General features: G+C 32.0%; 1 protein-coding gene across 10 annotated transcripts in view; it reads left to right on the top strand.

The window, feature by feature from the left end:
* The first annotated feature begins 20,414 nt into the window (after positions 1 to 20,414).
* LOC104610878 (uncharacterized) overlaps positions 20,415 to 23,329 on the top strand; it is a 28,716-nt gene continuing 25,801 nt past the window's right edge. For 6 of the 10 annotated variants that reach the window (XM_088894542.1, XM_010277707.3, XM_088894544.1 and 3 more), the window contains exon 1: positions 20,416 to 21,060. In XM_088894542.1, coding sequence (XP_088750668.1) covers positions 20,485 to 21,060 — 576 coding nt within the window. In that variant the 5' untranslated portion in view covers positions 20,416 to 20,484. Of the gene's footprint in view, positions 21,061 to 23,329 lie in introns of all 10 variants that reach the window. The other 4 variants (XM_010277703.3, XM_010277705.3, XM_010277704.3 and 1 more) reach the window with 1 other exon arrangement.

Genomic DNA, 23,329 nt, shown 5'->3' on the forward strand with positions numbered 1-23,329 from the left:
TTCAAACCAAACAAATAAACCTAACTGTAGAGTCGTCGATTTTTTGTTTATTTTTCTTTTTTGAGCAATATATTACCAAAAATTGATTTCTTTTTTTATTTTTAGAGATAAAACGAAAAATGATGTGATTATTGTATATGTTTTTGGTTGCTTAATGGTGTGTATGAATAGCTACTATTTTTTGTTATTTTTGTTGAATATTATACAAATAATATGTACTTGCTGAATGTTTGTTGTTATTTATTTTGCACAATCCAAATTTTGATTCACTTTTTTATTATTAATATGAATAATTGGTGATATCATATCTTTTATAACTTTTATTGGATACTTGTATGGTGTTCTTAATTTTTTTTTTGTTTAATTAAATTTTAATTCATTTTTAGAAAAAATTCTCAATTAGTACAATGTACTTTGTGCCTAGTAGTACTTTGGTCCCTAAGCTTTAAAATGTGACAATTCAATACCCCAATTTTCAAAATATGACAATCCAATACTTGGCATTAATCAACAGTTAACTTGTCATTAAGTGACATTTAAAAAGGACATAAATGCCCTTCGAGTGTCATTTAATCTTCTTTATCAACTATCTAAATATCGAGAAAAAATTAATACTCCCAAATCCTCACTTCTTCCATTTAAGAAAGTTGGGGTTACATTTGAGTGGGCATTCTGGTAACCCCAATTTTTTTAATAGAAGAGGCAAGGATTTTGGACAACTTTTTTTGTTAGTATTTGGATAATTGATAAAGAAAATTAGATGACATTTGAAGGGTATTTGTGTCTTTTTAAAATGCCACTTAACGACGGTTGATTAACAGCTAGTTAATAATATGTACTACATTCTCCCGTATTGAAAGTTTAAGTACTGAATTGTCAGATTTTAAATTTCGGGGACCAAAATGATAGTAGACCCAAAGTACAGGGTACTAATTGGGATTTGTCTTTTTTTTCTAATTATTAATGTGAATAATTGGTATTATCATGTTTTTTTATTATTATTTATTGCATATTTGTGATGTTATTCCATTCTTTTTGCTCAATCCAAATTTGATTTATTTTTTATTATTATTTTGAAGAATTTGTGTTATCATTTTTTATAATTATTATTGTAGATTAGTGATGTTCCTCCTTTTTTTTTTGCTTATTGCATAATGCATATATGTAATCTATAATAATAATAATAATAATAATAATGTATATATGTTTTTATTATTACTATTGTTGTTGTTCTTCTTCTTATTATTATTTTTTTTCTATTAAATATATAGGTTTACGTGGTATTTAATGTGTATTATACGTGAATTCTCATGTGTTTCGACACGATGATGTTGTAAGTTTATTTGAAATATAAAACATAATATACAAAGATTATTACTTATATTTATGTGTGAAATAGATGTTAAAATTTTCATTTATGCTAAAATAAATACTTGGGGAAATGACTCACCAAACATCCTCATTAAAACAAGTACTTAAAATACAAGCGGTTTAGTAATTGGTCACCAAACAACATTGAGTATTTGCTCAAATAAGTACTTTGAATTCTCAAACGACTTAATCACCAAACATAACCTTTATAGGTTGTTTTAAGTTACAAAAATGGTTGCAATTCTTTACATGGACTTTTGTGAGCCTCATTCGTTTAGAACTTTGCTACTTTTATTAGATAAATGTTTCGTGTGTAACATTACTTGGGTAAATTCAGTTGCCCATGTTCATTTAATTCTTAGGTTTTCCAGATAACTAATAAAATTACATTTTTACCTATAAAAAGTTAATATTAAAATGGGCAAAATTATCCTATCATATTTTGAAAAATCCCCCCCCCTGGGTGAAAGTAGAGATGCTTTTACTATGAAGCACATTCATAATGCAAAAAGAACATTAGTAAAGTTGGTCAATGGGAAAAAGATACCCCATTGATCAATTCCTCCCCCCCCCCCCCCATTAGTACTTGGAACATTAGTAAAGAAGTTACTTACCCATATCTTTTCACATTTTTTTTTTGTTATGAGAAGCATTTTCTTATATGTGGTGCATAATGATTCATATACATTTATAAATGAGAATATATAAAAATAAACAACAAAATTTATGTATTTGTATCAAATTCATTTTTTTCAATTTTAAGACAAAAACATTAAATCTAATAATGAATTTGATACTAAGCATCACATTTATTGACCAAATATTTTAGTTTCCGAATTTAATTAATGAATTAAAACATTTATAAAAATACCATAAAAAATTTCAAAATCTAAATGCTCTATTATCACTTTAGTTTTTATCTTTTTCTTTAGTTAGAGTTATATATTAAAATATTTGAACAACTATATTCTATAAATATTAGCGTTATGTGATATGGTGCTATTAAAATACCCTAATTTAAATTTTACAATTCACATTGAAATTAAAGTAATTGAGTATTAGTGTTATAACTAACCAAAATTATAAATGATAGATCTTAATTGTATTATAAGTTTATGATTTAGCAAATATATGGGTGATGATTAGTTGTGTGATTTTTTATTTTACCATTAACATTTTTAATACACTTTAGCATTTATTTAAGATATTTAAAAATATAATAAAAATTAAAATATATATTTTATCAATTTAGATTTTATATTTTTTCTATAATGTCATTAATAGCTTTGGTTTACAAGTAAATCATCTATTAGTATATATGAAAATAAGGATGATTATATTAGATAACATCTCCTTGCTCCATTACCCCAAACCTACAATTCTAGAGTATATCTCTTATTCTCTTCCTAATCCTCTCAAATTGTTAATTCAACCTAAAATTTCCTATCTTTCACCCATATTAAGAGTATATAAAGGAAAGTCCATCAAATTATGGTAGGAAATCTAATTTCATTTTTAATGTTTTTCTCTTTATTACATAGGAAGTTCATCATTCCATAGTTATTCCCCTCTCTCTCATACATCCCCGTCTTCCTCAAGCATTTTACTCTATGAGATCTTTCCAAGTGTCGCTCTCTATTTAGGATAAACAAAAAAGATAGGAAGTGTAAGTCACTACAGTGCAGAAGCATAATATGTTAAGTTGGTTCATAACATTCTCAATTTTGTCTCATTTTTCAGTATGTATCTTTCACTTGTTATTGTCTTTGTCTTGTAAGTAGTTTCAGTTTCATCTATCTCTTTGTTTTTTATGAAAAAACAGAGGTTGAATAGGCCCACGTTGCAGCTCACTCCTCTCCTCCAATAACAAAAAAAAAGCATTATCATGTATGATTTTCAAGCTTATTTTAGATTTTTTTTGTTGAATTGTGCTTTTGATTTGATTCGGCTGTCATTAATGGTCATTTGGAATAGTTTTTGCTATTGTGGTTGTCTTGTTGTGTGTGTCAGAAAATGGCTCACTTAGGCTGGTATTAAAAATCATTTTTCATTTAATGGTGACTCCAAACACAATGCATTTAATGGTGACTCCATTAAATGCATTGTGACTCCATAAAGAAATAATTGTATTAAAAATCATTTTTCATTTAATGGTGACTCCAAACACAATGCATTAATTGAACCAATTTGGGTAGAATTCGGATGGGAGAGAGCCAATAGGTAAAGTCCACACAGAGTTTCATATAAGCACAAGCATAAAGAAATAATTATTTAATTGACTAAGAGCATATTAATAATCAATAAAGCAAAACAAATAAAGAACAAACCATCACAAGAGAATCCCCTAATTATATTTTTACTTTTTTATTATTTTCGTTTTTAAACTTAATTTTATCAATTATTTATGTTATTTTCTTATAGAACCCTATTTGATTTTATGGGACTAGCAAATTTATTTGTTCTTTTTTTTGTTATATTCTTTTATCAATTTTTATTTTTTAAAACTTTATTTATTATGTTTTTATTATTATTCCTTTTTTATAGCTTATTCTCCTCCCTTGTTAGCTTTATTTCCTTTTTTCTCTATTTCAGATTTTTTATTTTCTTATTTTTTACTACGAGAATCTGAGTTCTCATTCTCAATAGCTTGGTGGTCTTCCTTGACTCAGACGACAAGAATAACCAACATGGCAGAAAGCCCTTGTTATAGTATTATAAGGTTAAATCAAGTAAATTTCTCAGTTCAAGAACATTCATTCAACCAAGTTGAAGTATCATAAAGCCTTGTGATTGATCCAATCCCCAATTTGCAGAACATAGTAAGTTTTGTAGTCAGATCGATTCTAGAGACAACAAACATTACAAATTACTGTAAGAAAACAATTAAGCAAAAAACACAATACGATATGTAACTCACTAGCTTCTTTATTTGAACATGATTTAATCTTTAAAGAAGAGGAAAAAAAGGAAAAGCACAATAAAAAATAATAGCAGCGTTATTAGCAACATAACAAAGAAAAACGATAGCTAAAAATGTACAAAAATGATTGCCCTTCTCTCTAAACCATTACCAAAATGCCCACATACCTCTTCAAATTCCCATACAGTAATCCCATTACTGTCTCTAGCATTCGATTGTAGGGGTCACATTATTAACTCTGATGTCAGCAAAAAACCTACAGAGAATGACTCCACAAAGATTCACTATCATCCCTAGTAAGCAACAACTAGATGGAGAAAATGCAATCAAAAAGAAAAAGAGGGGGTTACAAGTGAGAACGAGACTTGCATGAATTGTATTTTAGCCTACAACCGAATGACGTAATAGGGGGTTCAAGCTAGCTTCCACCTTAAGTTATTTGTCATCGAACAAAAATGACGTTCGAGGATTGTAATGAAAAGATTTGTGATAAGTGGCGAGCTTCCAAATGTGAGTTTCTCCAGACCAGTTAAGAATGTAATGTCCAATGACAGTTGCAACGGTTTACTCGGTTCGAATGGTGAAGGAAACAAAGAGTAAGGGATTGATGAATGGTTGGGAGAAGACAAAAAATGGAGGAGGAACGAATAGAAGCGATGAGGGAGGAAGAGGAGATTAAGAACAATGAAATATATGTTGGAAATGAGGGAAGAATGAGGGCGGGGTGATATCGTCATTACTCCTCTGTTAAAAGACGATGAACAATAGCTCGAGAATGTGTTTTAGATCTCTAGAAGAGAGAGAGAGAGAGAGAGAGATGATATGGATGATAAAGAAAGAGGGAGGGAGGGAGAATGAGAGAAAAAAAATGAAGAGAGCTTGGGAAGAAGTTTCCTCGCTGTGCTACCGCTATGTCAATAGATAGGGGATGATGAAGATTAGATTTTTGGGATTAGGGGAAAGTCTCTTGTGATGGTTTGTTATTGATTTGTTTTGCTTTATTGATTATTAATATTCTCTTAGTCAATTAAATAATTGTATTTTTATGCTTGTGCTTGCATAGAATCCCGTATGGACCCCACCTATTGGATCTGTCTTATGGGTTTTCTACTTTGGACATGAAACCGAAACCAACTATCTACCTAGTAGTCTGGACTATTTCTTGACCCAAAGCCGGCTGAAGTCTTTTCTACGCAATATGTAAAATAAAATATTAGTTATAAAAAAACATTAATATTAATATTATTAATATTTTTAAATATTATGATTTATGAAGATAATATGTAAAATAATATTAGGTAACTTATTTCCAGAAAAAAATATATTATTGGAAATAATGGTAATAATTTAATTCCTAGAAAATACAACAATTTATTTTTTTATGGAAATAATTCTAATGGTAATTTATTACAATTATTTATTTTGGGTTATTTTATTGAAAATGTTTAATATGTGGTAGTTATTTTTTTAATGGTAATTTATTACCTTTATTTAATTCGGGTTATTTTATTGGAAATGTTTATTTCATTGAAATTACTTTTTTATTATTATTATTTCCATTATTTAATCTATGAAACTTATATTTTTATTTTAAAATATTATACTTATTTATTTTTGGTAATTTATATTAATTACTTATTTCAATATTGCCATAATTATCAAATTATGGTTACCACAAATTACCATAATTACCACAAATTACCATAATTAGAGTATAAACTAATGTATCACAAATTACCCAACTAGAGTAAAAAAATTATCATAATTACCATAATTAATTTCCACAAATCCTTAAATTTTTATTAATTTCTCTTATACCTATTTAGTTAATAGCAAATTTTTTTTTTGTATGCAGATTAAAATAGTTGTAATTGTTCAGTCCACCCCCAGAAATCTTAGCTCCATCCTAGGGGTGGAATGAATCCTCATCGTGGATTGATGCCAAATCCATAGGGCATGATGCGATTTATAGAAGGGGGGGCTACTAATAGACTAGGAGGTGGTTGTAATTTCAGATTTATGAGGGGGAGTACAGCCTACTTATCCCAAGAAAATAAAATTTCATATTATTATTGATAAGTTTTAATTATTGAAAATGTTTATTTTGTAGAAGTTTTTTTTTTTCATATTCATGATTAACTAAAAATTACCAAAACATATTAACAAATATTATTGTAAATATCATTGTTAAAATAGCAAACTTATTGTTTTTGGTAATTTACTATTTTTTATCCTTTTTAGGTAATTTACTATTTTGGGTAATTTTTAGGTAATTTTAACTAATAATTTTGGGTCTTTTTTAACTTATAAATATTATTGTTTTAGGTAATTTAACTAAATAAGTTAATTAAAACTTACCAAAAATTATTTTTAGTAAAAGTAAAATGAAATATTAGTAAAAAATTAATTTTAGGTAATTTTTACTAATATTTTTTTTGTTTTTACCAAAAATATTTTTTAGGTAAAATTAAGAAATAATTTTTATGTAAGTTTTAACTAATAATTTTTAGGCTATTTTTAACTAGAAACATTACTGTTTTTAGGTTATTTTTTGTTAATTTGATGTTTTAGGCAATTCTTAGGTAACTTACTGTTTTTTGGTAATTTTTAAATAAATAATTAATGAAAATTACCAAAAGTATTAATTTTTCTAATAATTAATTGATTAATTTCCTGATTTATGAAATATTCCAAAATTTAATTAAAATCTATTATTTATAATCACAATTAACTAAAAGTTACCAAAAATTAATACCAGAAAACATTACCAAATGTTACTGTTAAAATACTAAAATTAATTTTATTAATAACTGTTAAAGTTATTGTTATTAATTATGTACAATAATTAATTAAAAGATGCCAAAAATTATTAATATTTTGAGTAATGAATAATATTAGTTTTATTAAGTATTAATATTAATAAATATTATTGTTAATATCAGTAATATTTATTGATTATAATATTAACATGATCGGAAATATTTGTATTTTTAATAGTACTGTTAATAACAGTAATAATTTTTATAAATTAAGAATTATAAAATTTAAAAATTTCTAATTTTATTCGTGATTATTAATATTAATAAATTAATACAACAAAAAGTTATGAAAATTAAAATTTATTAATATCTATAATAAATTAATAACTATAAATCAAAATTATTTTTATTAATGCCAATTGAGGAATTTGTGTTTTTTGTGTTTGAATTTTGCTAACTGAATTGCTTTTATTTAAATTTATGCTTTGAAAGTTGTTGTATATTTATTATAAATTCTCAATGCTGAATGAATCCCGGTATCCCCATTTTGTATAAATATATATGTTGATTATTGTTAGTTAAAAATGTTGCAGCTTGATTTTTTGAATTTGGTGACTGTTGTTATTATCATGAATTATAGACTCTACTACCGAAATAAATAGAGAAATTTTTACAAATTATAAAATATATTACAGAATTTTTAGTTAAGTAAATATACATAAATTACCAGAAATTAGTAGAATTTATGAAAAATTACTAATAATTTCCAAAAAAATGCAATAAGTTTCTAGAAATCTTCATAAATTACCACAAATTACAATAAATTAGTGGTAATTAGCAAAAGTTATTATAAATTAAGAGAAATGTCCACAAAATAGTAGAAATTGGCACAAAAATATTAGTAAATTCTAGAAAATATGAAAATTACCTTGTCCATAAGATAGTAGAAATTGCACAGAATTATTAGTAAATTAATGGAGACTCGTGCTATACTTGGACTTTGTTAAAAAGAATTTTAGGGAACAGGAGCTTTGCGTGTAGTTTGGATGAGCCCAACCTATGACCGATCGAGCTTAACCAAAGGTTTTGCACAAGCTGGGCTTGAGTTTTCAAATTTCAAGTTGGGATTAGGCAAAAAAATTTAGACCCAACTTAAACTAAGGTTGGTATTGGGTAGCTTAAGCTTGACCTAACCCAATTTGAGCCCGTCCAACATTTTATGGTATACATATCTACATATTATTAATATTTTCTGCTTATAAATTGGTCTACAAAGCTAAATACGCCCAAACCAAAGCCTAACCCAAGTTGTTAGGCCTAGGTTGGTAAAATTAGGCTAAACCTAGGATTTGTAAATTCGGGCCTTGGTTAGTAAACTATTCATAATTATTGCCATTATATTTTTGTTATTTATTTGTAAATTATCAATAACTGCTGAAAATTATGAGTAGTTTTTTCTCTCTTACCAACCTAGGCCTAACCTAAGCTTAAACCAACATCTTGGGCTGGGCTTGGGCTTAAGCATGTTGAGCTTTGCAGCCCAATTTCCAAACAGAATATATTGATAATATGTAAATATGTGTATCATAAAATGTTAGGCAGGCTCAAATTGGTTGGATTGGGCTCGAATTACCCGAGGCCTCAACCCAAACCCCACTAGAGTTTAGGTTAGGCCTAAACTTCTTAGCTTAAACCCAACATGTGCAAAAGCTTTGATTGAGTTGGATTCGGCTCATGTTGGGCCCACCCAAGCTATACCCCTACCTCCTTTTGCCTCAACTTTTTTTAACAAAGCCCATGCATCGCACGGGTCCATGCTAGTAAAAATTGAATCAAAGTATTTTAATAACACATCATATAAGATTAATATTCATAAACAGTATTTATTCAAATATTTAAATCTTTAAATATAATGGATGAGTAGAGGTAATAAAAAAGTATAAGGAAAAAGTGTTTTGTTTTATTTTATTTATGTTGCATGCATGACATGTACCCTTCCGCTAGTATTATATAATGCTAATTTTTGCCTTTATTTTTTTTGTAGGTTATGCAAGTTATAGCAAAGTATTTTAATAACATCATATGATATGAAATTTATCTTACCAATAACAATTGTCTAAATATTTTAAATTTTAAATCCAAGAAATGAATTAAGACATTTGAATTATGGGCAATACCATGCACTTGTGTGAAATTACTTGGTTGGTCATATTATGCTTGGTTTTACATGACGAGGTTTTTGGCCTCTTGCATCATCAATAAAGTTGAAGAACATATTTTGAATTGCAAAATTTAGGGTTTGTCTTGACAATTTATTTCTTTTAAAACTTAATATACGATAAAACGCTTAGAAGTTCAGGTTTACTAATGATGAAAGAATCATTCACTTTGTTTCTCTTTATTGGAGAAAGTAAATTCTCCCTTTTATCGTGTTAAAACTCTTTGTACTGTTTGCAAAGTTTGCAAGAGCTTTTATCCTAGTGCTAAATATTATTTTTCTCTTATTTTAACAATTGATCTCTGATTCATGGTAGGTTTTATCTATCTTTTTTTTGCATTTTATTGTGATTTTTTATTGAATTATGTTTTACTTGTGATGTAATTTGAGCATTTTAATGGATAAATTTGCTTTTGAATTAAAAAAAAAAATTAACGATTGGGATTGATTAATAATTGATTTAAGAAATTTGACCAGCTCCAAATACATGTTGGAAAAAACAAATGAAATTTTCTTTCAAATGTAAAAGCTTATAAATATTATCTAATAATATATATTAAAACAAGAATAGCCAGATGGCCTCTACTTGCTTCCTTACCTCAATCCAACTACAATTCTAAAGATTTTTTTCATTATTCCCTTTCTAAGTCTCTAAAATTGCCACGTCAGCATGACAACCTCTCATTTTTTGGCCCCAAGAAATTAGTAATAAAACCTTTCACGATCTTACAACGGTAGAGTTTTTGCTGGTATGGCTCATTATAAAGTTAAGTTTCATGTTTACATGTAGAAGTTTTTTATGTGTTTTTATCTCATAGTGTTTTTCTTTTTTATTGTAAAGACTTTGTTGGTTTTTTTTTTTTTTTTTTTTTCGCTTGAACAAGTGTTTCATCTCACTCATGTTTGAATTATTCCTCTACCTCAGAAAACATTGTCGAACATCAATTTGAGAATATACAAAGCCAATTTGCCAAAACTATTATTGTAAATTGTAAATGGATCAGTTGTAATATTCTATTATGCTAATTTTCTCCTATTTAATGCTGGAAATCGGATTTTGAAACAACTTTTGAAGTGTAAACGCAAATTCAAATGCAAAAGGTTAAATTGCTGAAACTTCCCCTAAAGTTTTTTTTCATCATTGTTAAAACCTCCCATGAAGTTTCATAATTATAATCACATTCCCTGAACTTTTTGATGCAGTTGCAAATAAACCCCCTTTGTGATAATCCTCTAACAAGAGCCATGAAAATGTCCAAAATATGCATAAAGTTACAATTGAGGCTAGTTTCTATGGAGAAAAAACAATACAAACTTTATGAACAACAAAAACAAGAGAATTTAAAGTTGCAGCTTTACCTTTGAGATTGAAAGGGCAAATTTGGAAAATAAATCAATATCATAAAAGGGATTGAAATGGTTTAAAGTTGTGATTCATATGAAGAGAAATTTTAGAAAATAAATATTTTTTGTCAAAGGTAACTGTATGGGTATTTTGGACATTTTCATAACTCTTTTTAGCAGAATTTAAAAGAAGGGGTCTACTTGCAACTATGTCAGAATGTTCATGGGAGGTTCTAGCAACAACAAGAAACTTTAGGGGAGGTTTCAAAAATTTACCTAATGCAATAAGATGTGGCTATTATAGTTAGGGGTGTAAATGGATCGAATTCGAATTGAATTAGATAGTATCCAAATTTGAACCCGATTACAAAACTAAATACCCGAATTCAATTATATATCTGGAGAATATTGAAAATTAATATTTGAATTTGATTAAATATTTGATTCAAATTCAACAAATTAATTATTTTAGGTAATCAATAAATATATAAAATAATTAATTTATTTATATAAATTATCTATATACTTTAATTATTATATATATAAATTATATAAAACATTTAAATATTTTATATATTATATAAGAATTAAATAATTGATTGAATTTGGATATTTGTTGAATTGAATCAGGTCATATCCGAATTCGAATCCGATTAACTATTCAATATGAATAGAATATCTGAATTCAACCGATAAAATGTTTAAATTATCCGAATTCGATACGATTATTTCAAATCTCAAATTTAAAATCAGATTTTCGAATACCATTGATACCCTGATTATAGACTTATAGTGAACTTCCAAAGTCATAATTTGTCGTTGTAGCAAACTGTTTTCAGGTTAAGATGGAATCATGAAGGGCTATTTGGGTCAGGTATCGTGTATATCCAATACCTAAACATGGCCAATTTAATGTATTTTGATTATTGACACGGTCAGGCTGGTCTTTACATCAGTCCAGGTGATTTGAATCACCTAGATTAATAAATATATATTTTATTCATAGCTTTAGAATAATTATCAAATATTTTGTTAACCGTAATTAATGGCCCTGATTAATATACACTAATTAATTAATACATACTAATTAATCACCTCATTGCCTCATTGATGTTAATTAATTTTGAATGATCATAATAAATTAATAATTAATAGACACTAATTACAATCACTAATAATAAGTACTAATTAGTTATGATTACTAATAATTATCAGAAAATAATTATTAATAACTGAAATTTAGTCATAATTTAATGAAATAATTAAATAACTATTTATTTAATTGGAATTACTGAAATTATTTAATTACATTATTGAACATTTATTAATGAAATGAATTACTCAATTTTATGAAAATATCCATTACTATAATAATAATTATTAATAATTAGTAGTAAATAACTACTTAACTTATTAATTTACTAGCGGGGCTCTGTGCAATGCATGAAATTGGACTTAAAACTTATTGTTCCATGGAGCTACACAACCTAGTGGTAAGGATGACAATTTTTTCCATCCCCGCCAAGTACCCAGCCTCCCCAATCAAGCGGGGATGGGATGGAGATTGCCTTAGCGGGGATAGGGTGGAGATGGAATTAATATGAATACCTAATTGGGGATGGGGAGTGAAGTCCACACTCCGCCCCAACCCTGATTATATATTAAATATATAATATTATTTATGTTATTTATAATATATTTATATATATATATATATATATATATATATCAAAATATCTTTAAGATATTATTTGCATTTTAATTTTTCCTTTGATTTAAATAAATACCTTTTTTAAAAACAAACTTTTAATTAAAAACTTTAGGGATTCAAGTCCCTGATGGGGAACTTGGGGTCGGGATGGGGAGTGTGATCCCCACCCTTAACCTGCCCATTGTCATTCCTACCCTGGGGGTTATCCCCTAAACCTATAACACCCCCAACCCCATAAATATAGTTCCATTAATTATGGTACTTATAAATGTAGTATCAAATACTTATGGAAATTATTAAAAAATTTCAATTATTTATTTGAAAAATTGGAAGTTTTATAATTTAAGTTTCACTAAATTAACAAAATCACTAATTATTGCTAAAAAATTATAGTAAGTATCAAAATTACTGAATATATAAAAAATAAATTTATATTTATTGAAATTAACTTTTCACTAAACATTATTGAAAAATTTTAATTATTATTTGATAATATCATTAAATATTAATAAATCGATCAAAATTACTGAAAATATCAATAACTACTGATTGCTAAAAATTACTGATAATTTTTAATTATTAAATTTGTATTTATTAGTGTTTTAATGAATTATTAATTTTTAGTAATTATTGATTTGAATAATTAATTTCAAAAAATATGAAATTAAATTACCAAAATCAGTAATTTTCAACAAGTAATTCTTAGTAATTAAAATTTTCAATTTACCAAAATTACTAAAATTTATAGTTTAGGAGTTGGTTTTTACTAAATAATATTCAACAATATCAGTAATTATTGAAAATATAAAAAAATATTTCACAAATTAATTTACCCACATTTTTGGTTTTTAGATGGTTTATAATATGGATTAAGAGGTGTTTTAGGAGGAATTTTAGATAGGAGAGATTGTTTAGGAGAAAGTTTAGGAGGGGATTGAGCCGATGGAAATGAGAGAGAGAGAGAGAGAGAGAGAGAGAGAGAGTTGAAGTGGAACTCTAGTGAGATGGTTTAGGAGAAATTTTAGGAGGGATTGGCTAAATGATTAAGAACATGAAAAGGAGATTTGGAATGGCATTCTAGTGTAGAAGCGAGGGCTGTCACATAGCTACATGGAAGGGCTAGAAAGGGGTAAGGGAGAAAGGAAAGAGGTTTAAGGAGAGAAGAGAGAAGGGGGAATGGGAGATGGCGTGGGACCTAATTGCTTTATAATATAGTATAGATAGTATAGATGAACATATAAATCACATAATTATTAATTTAGTGAAATTTATTGAATTAATTATTCCATTATAACAATATTTAGTGAAGGTGTCCATGTTGGCACTTCTTCCTATTTATCTTTTTCTCTTTTTTTCTCATTTTTATTAATTTTTCTTCGACTTTTGAAAATATTATAAGGGGGCTTCGGTTCATATCACTATTTTTTTTTCATTTTAATCTATATTTTTATTAGAAAAAAGTTTTAGTTGCAAATCACGTTCATCCACATCTTGAGTTCAAATATGCGCCCTACCGTCAGGCGCTCCACAAACGCCCCACACGATGAGAGTGCGCCACATGTCTAGGCACATGGTTTCACTCTTCCCGTGTGCGGGGTTAACTGGACAGATATTAACTCGTCTCGTTAATCCCAAAATGAGCCCAAAACTCATTTTTTCTAGGGAGAATGACCAATCAGCCTAGATCAGAATTTTATAGCCCCAAAGTACAGGGGTAATGCATCATGACCGTGAATTGATGCCAAATTCACGGGCAGGATGTGATTTATAGGGGGGCTGGAATTCATAATTCTGCATCATGTGTATCCGTACTTGTCCATTTTTTTTATTTCCGCTCTTGCCCTCGACCTCAAAAGTCAAATCGGTGAGTTTGTGTCTGAGAACCCCCTGACACTCGTTCCATCCGAGCTCAAATCCAACGCCCTCTACGGCACTAGCAATCGCTCTGACCATCTCACCATCACGACGTAATACTTCTCAAACTCACTCATATCTTTCACACTCTTTTTTTTAGGGTTTGATTTTATCTAATATTTTCTTTTTTCATTTCTGAGGGGAGTTTATTCATCCACCAGCGTCCATCCCAGGTGACCCGGTAAACAGGTGGTGCATTTGTTTCTCTCTTCCATGTTTTTTTTTTTTTTCATTTGCATAGAATGGATCTTGACAAAAATATGGGCTATACGTCTGTGTTTGTGGTGGATCTTGACGAGGCTGTCTGATTTGATGAGCTTGATGGTCTGTTGGTGGTTCAAACTAGAGCTCCTATACACAGGAGATGTGGTTCCCCTCTCTGGCATTGGCGATCGCTCCGACCATCTCACCATCATGAGGTACTACTCCTCCAACTCTCTCATATCTTTCACACTATTTCTTTTTAGGGTTTGATTTTATCTAATATTTCTTTTTTTTTAATTTCAACAGATATGAGGGGATTTTATTCATCCACCGTCGTCCATCTCCGGCGACCTGGCAAACAGGTGGTGCATTTTTTTTCTCTCTTCCATGCATTTTTTTTTTCTTTTGCATAGAATGGATCTTAACAAAAATATAGGCTATACGTCTGTGTTTGTGGTGGATCTTGATGAGGCCGTTTGATTTGATGAGCTTGAGGGTCTGTTGGTGGTTCAAACTGGAGCTCATGTACACAGGAGATGTGGTTCCCCATCAAATGGAAGCACGAAGGGATCATATGGGATTTGTATGCCCATATTCTTATAAGCTCATTGATGAGGGCGGATTTGGCCCTCCAGTGAAATTATGATACCTGGCACCTCATGCCAACTAAGTGCAGCTTCTTGACAACTAGACAGTTCGAGCTAGCTACAGGCAGCTCGTCACCTACAGACAACTCACCACTTGCAGGCAGCTTGCCACTTACAGGCAGCTCGACATAGGCAACTCACCACAGGCTGCTCGGCATAGGCAGCTCGCTACAGGTAGCTCGCCACAGGCAACTGGCCACTTACAAGCAGCTGGCCACAGGCAGCTTGACATCTTACGAACAACTCAGGTAGAAGCACCTTGGCACATTACCGGCATCTCGGTGAAAAGTAGTTCGGTGCAAGGTAGCTCATTGCAGAGCAGCTCGACGTATCGCAGGAAGATTTCCTATCTGACAACCGTACCTGCCAAATTTGGAGACTTGCACCCACGTCTCTCGCTAGGCGGCATCGTGCTTGCCAGCCCTGAGAGATGTCCCTTGTCTGGCAGGGCCGTACTCTACAACGGTTACCTGTGCCCACCAGCTCAGCCCTGGAAAGTAACGGTTGCGATAGAGAATCAGAGGCGGTTATGCCAGATCTGTCAGAACACTGCTATATAAGAGCTCCGACCCCCCAGAGGGGAGGGGGAGGAAAAAATGGAGATAACCCCTGCTCTCTAGCTCTCTCATTTCTCTAATATCATCATCGAGCTCTCTACTATCAGAGTGCTAACTTAGCCATCGGAGTGGCCCCGTCGGGTAAACACCCCCGGGTCCTCTGATTCAGTTCTCGCAGGTTCATCGGCTCCCGCCGTCTACAAAGAGGAATAGATCATCTCATGTAGAGGACAGTCGGGTTGCACTACACTAGGAGGCTCGCCCCCAAGGCCGCACACCCAACAGCTCATCAAAGTAGCTCACCACCAGGGAGCTTGTCACCAGGTAGCTCACCACTAGGGAGCTCGTCACCAAGTAGCTCACCACCAGGGAGCTTGTCACCAGGTAGCTCACCACCAGGGAGCTCGTCACCAAGTAGCTCACCACTAGGGAGCTCGTCACCCAGGTAGCTCACCACCAGGGAGCTCGTCACCAAGTAGCTCACCACCAGGGAGCTTGTCACCAAGTAGCTCACCACCAGGGAGCTCGTCACCAAGTAGCTCACCACCAGGGAGTTCGCCAACAAGTAGCTCACCACTAGGCAGTTTGCCACCAGAGAGCTCCATCATCCTTTGAGTCATAGGCCACCTGGGAGCAGGTCAAATGACAAAGTACTTAGCCAAAGAAAAAATTGGTACATCACAAAAAATTGGTACGTGACCAAAAACAGTTACATCACTCATCAACTAGATGACAAGAAGCAAAAAGGAGAGGTATCGTAATAAAGAGGAAGAAAAACACAAACCTTGAGAAAAACTCAAAAGAGTATTGTACATACAAGAAGGCTTAATTATATTGTTTTGAACAATCTGTTTTGGATTATTCTTTTGATTTCTCAAAGCAACTTTATATGTGTGTAGAAGTGTGTTAGGATTAGGAATGGACAATTAATTATATTCAAGAAACCCAGATGCCAGATGGTGGGTTGCAATTTGGAAAAGACAAAGAAGAAAGCCATATGAGAGAAACAAGGAAAAAAAAGGCAAAAGGAAAGACAACCACAGGGGCAATATAGGAAATGATAGATTTTCATTTCAGTTGAGACTAGTAGGAGAGAAAGATGGATTTAAAGTAGGCAAGGTTAGTGGTATTGCGTGGATTTTCCCTTTTTATGTGAGCTAGGACTAGGAGGGATGCAGTTTGAGGTTGCTGGTTGACCACCACCCAAAGGCCAAACTCTGTAGGTAGATAGATAAGAATAGGATAGGACTTGAGGAGTAGGGGGAATGCATTTATGTACGTGAATATATATAATATATCCCCCAAATTATTAAATTATCAAAACTGTGTTACTGTTGAATTTGAATTGAATTATAAAAATATAATAAAGTATAAAATGGATGGAATAAAGTAAATAATTGAGTTTCATATACTAATACATGAATGAGTTCTCAATCCACATATGAAATTAGGCTTCATAATAACCTAAAGTATAATGCAAAATACTGCAAGTGTGGAAAAAATGTATATTTCGCATGTCAGAGACATCTACTAATCCTCAAAGGTTATTTTACACCTGTCTTAGTAAACTCGTAAGTACTACTATGTTTTCATTGTGTGTTTGTGATGACAAGTCTGATTATATTAAATGCATTGACTTGTATTTGCATGTATGTAGGCAAATGATATCGAAGAGGAAACTTATTCCAATATCAAGTACTCCAATTTAAAGTTTTAGCAACTTTTTTGAATGAGCAATTCCTATAATTTATTTAGATGAAGCCACCTCAGCCTGAACAATGTAATGAATCTAAAAAGCCATATTGAAAAGCTAGAGAAATTAGTTGTTGAAGGGTTGGATGCTCTAAAGGCTTTACAACAGTTATTTACCGAAGGACTGAAGACTTTGAAGATTGTGTTTATTAGTTTTGTAATTGTGTTTATTATTATCTTGTACATGTACAAGACTTAGTATTTAGGTGAAAGAACTAATGACTATTGTTTAGGTACAAGAACTAATAGCTCCCGAGTATAATGATAACTGTTGTATTTATGGATGCTAAAGTAGTTATCCATATGCTAGCAATACTAAAATCACAACTTATCTTTTTTAGTATCTAAATCAATCACTATAAAGATGGTTGATGATCATTTATGTTGATGATCATGTGCTAGCAATACAAAGACGGTTGATACCCTCATCTATGGCTTTGATTTTCTACGTTTGGTTTATGATCATTTAGGTACATGCTATTGTGATTGGAGTATCCAATCAATCACTATAAAGACGGGAAGCAATCTGAATGTTCATTTACATGGAAACAGGACTACTATCAGCAGGTTTTGATATAAGTTTCAGAGGAATTCCGGGATGACCAATCTCATCCAATACTTCTTGAACCTATCAGAAAATGATTATGCATCGGTAAAGCATTCATATTCCGTATTTTCTAGTGGACAAAGTGCAAAAAATATATACCACTGTTTAGAAAATGATTATACACATTCATATTCAGCTTTGTGTATCTGTACCAAAGTCCTCTTCAAAACATACAGCAAAACAAATTAAATTAGGTTTACAAAATAGTAGTCCTCTTCCCACTATTCAACCACTCGCTACACCATTCACCCTTTCTACTTTTATCATTTTTTTTTAGTATATATAATGATTTCGCTTACAAAGCGGGATGCAATTCATAGCCGTAGCCAAAACCTCCAAACCAAATAAGGAATTTTCATCGCCATAGCATAATAAAAAAGTTAAATGCAGTTCAATCAATTAAATAATTCCTTCATGTTGTGTACGGCTCCATGGAAAATAAGTAAGAGTAAGAATGAGAAAATTATTAAGGAATTTTAGGATGTAAAAGTAATGGATCACCTGACTGATAAAATACTGAACATGCTAGCCTAAGACATTCCCACCTTTTTCAGTTGTTGGTTTTGATATGGTCCAATCCAAGATGATTCAATTTACACATGATAGTGTTTTTATAATTATGCAATAAATAGATAAATAAATAAATAAACATATTTTCTAAAAAAATACACCACCTGTTTACTATTGCCGGTGGTGGATGAAAAAACTCCCCTCATATGTGTTGAAATAAAAAAAAGAAAATATTAGATAAGATCAAACCCTAAAAAAAGAGTGTGAAAAATATGGGAGAGCGTTGGATCCAAGCTCGGATGGAACGGGGGTTCTTAGACATGAACTCACCTTTTTGAGGTTGAGGGCGGGAGCAAGAATAGTAAAAATGGGTTTTGAGCTCGTTTTGGGGCTAATGGGACAAATTAACGACTGTTCCTTAGCCTTGCACACGGGAAGAGTAGTGAAATGATGCGCTTGGACATGTGGCACATTCTCATCGTGTGGGGCATTTGTGAGGTGCCCGGCGGTGGGGCGCGGATTTGAACTCCCACGTCCCGCCATTTACATGCATTATTAGCCAAGTAAAGTATTGTGGTAGCCAGTACGAGTCTTAAGGTAGTTAGACACTCATCTCACCTCACCAAAGAGTTTATCGATTTAAGTTTATAAGACTCATCTCAACCACAATAATTTGAGTTTCAGAGGGGAGTTTGATTTGAGTTTTTCATGTCTCACCTCACCCCAAATAGTTTATCGTTTTGAATATTGGAGATTCATCTCATTCATAGTAATTTGAGTTCTAGTGGACAGTTTGATTTGAGTTTTAGAGATTCATTCAAATGAGGACATAACTGTGAATTTATCCATTTGAGTTTTAGTGGAGCGCTGAACCGTGACAACCACATTCAAAGATTTTTCTTTAATTTTCTTTTCAACTTTTGAAAGGTGATGCTTTTTTGTTTCCATCTCATTGTATGTGTGTGTGTATTTTTTTAAATTGTAGATAGTTTATTGGGTTTATTTACTTTTGAAATGAAGAGAAGAAAAAATTGAAAGATCCATCCCACTCTATTTACTTTGATTTGGAAGTTGTGTCTATTTATCTCAGGTATTCCTCTTATGAGAAAACCTTTGTTTTCAGTTTGTTTACACCCCATAAGGTTGGGGTCTCAATGGGCCAAAACTACTACTGTCTAACTGCACCGGGGTTTCAATAATAACTAGCAAATGGCCCATATTTTAAATTTTGTATTTAATTAAAATAATTACTTTTTGATATTACTGAAATAATTAAATTATTGAAATTGTTTAATTAAATTATTGAAAATACTGAAATTGTTTTAATTATTGTAATTATTGATATTGTTGAAATTATTTTAACTATTGAAATTACTGTAATTATTTTAATTAAATTACTGATATTACTGAAATTAATTAATTCGTTAAATTATTGAAAAATACTGAAATAATTTAAATCCAATAAATTAGATTATCTACATAAATTATTATTTAAATTAAATAAACAAATTATCAAATCAATAATTACCAAAAAGTAATATAAGTAGTAGAAAAATAACAATAAATACAAAATATTATCATAAATTAGTAGAAATTATTATCTTGTCCTATGGTGTTATCAATTTGTAATGTCACGATGGAAAACATACAAAATTTTTTTACTCTTCTATGTTTCATTGTTTCACTTTCGCTTGACAAAATCCGTACATCGCACGGGTCCCGGTAGTAAATAAGTAATAGCGGGCCTATCATGGTCCAATGGAATTGGGCTAACAAACTACACAGGTTCTCGATCCACGTCCTAAAAAGTAAAAACACATCCCAAGCCCAGGACATGGTGGACGGGGCTCGATAACTGTCGGGCCCATACGGCGCATGGTCGTAAAGAACAGAACAGAAGGTAAATCCACTTCAGTACCTACAGAAATACACACACTGGGAGCTTGAACTTTACCATTGCTCTTGTTCGGATGAGTCCAGCAGTGAATCGGAGATCGCCATCTCGGCGTGGTTCATCGGAGCGTTCGGAGTCTCCAGTGAGGGGACGGGGTTCTCCTCGTAGGAGGAGTCCATCTCGTAGAGAAAGGTCCCCTGCTCGACAAAGGAGTTCTCCGAAAACCAGGTCTCCTGTTGGTAGAACCAATTCATCCCACAAAGCGAGGTCGCCCGCAAGAGAGAAGCTTTCATCTCGAGATAGGTCCCCGAAAAATGCGCGGTCGACTTCACCCGTTTCGGGTTCTCCTTCACCGCGTACGAAACGTCTAAGGCGAGAACAAGCCCAGCGAGAGGAGGAAAGAGTCTCTGAAAGGGAACGCGAGAGGAATGGGAGCAGTAGGGATAGTGACAATGTGAGGCATAAGGATAGGAGTGTAGACAGAGAAGTTCCCAGCGGTAGAAGTGAGAGAAGGTCAACAAGGGATAAAGTTAATGGAGGAGGTTCTTCTAGGTCAAAACGTGAGCGGTCAACCTCGCCGAGTGATCGTGGACGCAGGAACAGACATAGTTCTCGCTCTCCTCCCAGGGCTAAGACTGAAGCACGTCACGAGGTGTCTGGTGATATCCCCTCGCTTATGTTGTTACTTTCAATTTATTTTTTCGATTCTCTTGTTACTGCATTTACATGACCAATCGCAAATTTTAATTGGAAAAAGCATTGATAGAAGAGGAATTCCTCGATTACTAGATTACTGGGGAGATAACTATTGTAACTTAAAATTATAGAAGAACCATGCTGTTAATATATAATGTGCTGCCGGGGTTTCATTGTTGACCAATGTGCTGAGAAAATTATGTTCTAATTTAATGGCATACTAATATTTTCCCGTACCTTTTCTTTGACATAGTCCGAAAAAGCTCCAAAGCTTCTTTCTTTCTTGTCTGTCATTGAACACTGCAGTCTGCATATGCACAATTTGTGTTTCTGTGTGGAGATTGGTGATGTTTTTCATAAGTACTTGCCAACATGCACACTTTAAACATGGGTGTGCTGATGAAATGTTGTAAATGGAAGCAGATAGTATTAGGGGGCTAATTTGTCAATTATTGACATCAGTTTGTGTCACATCACATCTCACATGATTTTCTCACAATGATTCAGCACATTTTGCTTGGGAAATAAGAAAAATGTCTGAGATTATTTCATAAGTTTCTACTGATATGTTGCTTCTCACCAATCTGCTTTTTGCCAAGTGAACTTTTGTCTTGGAATCATCTCAAAGCACTTAATAACCCTTCCATTTCTGCCAAATTCTGTGCCATTATTTGAAGAAATTGAAGTGTATTATGTGCAAATTGTAGATCCATTTCTTGAGTCCTTGTTTTTTTTTTTTTTTGATAATTGAAGAGGATTTTTATTAAGAAAGGATGAGAACTGTTACAAGCATCCTACTGAGAGGCGTGAGGTACGACATCCCTTAAAATTGTGAAGACCACATAACACTAAAGATAAAGATTACAAGGTAGCCCAGTACAAATGTTCCCTCAAAACCCCTTATTTAGCAAGATAATTTGCCATAGCATTTGCAGACCTGCCAACCCAATGTACGCTAACATTCATATTTCTTAATAACCAGCTGGCCTTTTTTGAGAGGTTCTTGTAGCACCAAATGATTGAGTTCGGATTTGTTAACCAACCCACAACAATCTTGAGTCTTTCAGTCTCCTTCAATTTGAAGATTCTCAATGCCAAGTTGATTAGCGATCTGAATAACTTGTAAAGGTTAGGGCTGTTCACAAAAGGATAAGACCCAATCAAACCGGCTTGATTTGACCCGATTTGGCCGGTTTTAAATTAAGTTCGGTTGATTTCAGTTTAATAAATTATAAAACTTGACTCTTTGGTTCGGTTGCTGGTTTTTATGATGTTAATTGAACTACAACCAAACCGATCGATTACATATATATTTCATATAATCCTAGCCTCTAGCCTCGATATAAGGTTTATTTTTTTTATTTAATAATTTTATTTTTTCAGCCACCACCTCCCACTTTTATATCCTACAAAAGTGAAAGAGGAAAAGGCTATAAAAGAGACCCTAGGGTCCTAGCCCTAAACCACAATAGGTCTGTCTTGTGGCAATCCAGGTCTAAGGTCTTACATTGTCAGTTTGTCACTGACATTCGTTCGGCCTCGTCTGTATCAGTCTTTTTACCTAGTCATCACCATAATGTATAGTTATGTATTTCGGTCGGTCTAATACAAACCGATTAAACCGACTATTTTGTGAATATTATTTTTTCAATCGGTTTGATGGTTAAGTGGTTGGTTTCGGTTTTGTATAAGATTCAATCCGATACTTTGGGTTTGGTTGGTTAAATCATGTAATACCGAACCAAACTAACCCGTGTACAGGCTTAAACCCCTCCTATACCTGAGGCCAAGATTGCCTTGACTACTTCCATCAAAATTCAGCTTTACACAACCTTCTGGCGGCGGAATCCATACTATAGAAACCCTTTCCTTCTTGAAGGAGCTATTTGCCACCTCTAGCCAATCTCATTTTTGAGTTCTTGGTCCTTTCATAAAATAGCTTAATATATCAGCAATAATGTGAAGAATAGAGGAAAGGGAGAGTGCGGGTGGAGACCCCTTGAGGATTTGAAGAAACTTCACGTAGAAGCTTTTTTTTTTTTTTTTTGATAGGAAACGGTAACTTTAATTAAAGAATTGAAAAAATTACAGACTTACCACCCACAAAATGGATGGAAAAAAACAAAAACTTACAAACAAGCCCAAAACAAAGCCTCCCTAGTAACTCCTTGCTTAGCTAAAGTGTCAACCGTTCCATTTGCTGACCTTCTTACCCATTTAAAATG

This window comes from Nelumbo nucifera, chromosome 1, assembly GCF_055504915.1.
Source record: "Nelumbo nucifera cultivar China Antique chromosome 1, China Antique-T2T, whole genome shotgun sequence".
Taxonomy (NCBI): Eukaryota; Viridiplantae; Streptophyta; class Magnoliopsida; order Proteales; family Nelumbonaceae; genus Nelumbo; species Nelumbo nucifera.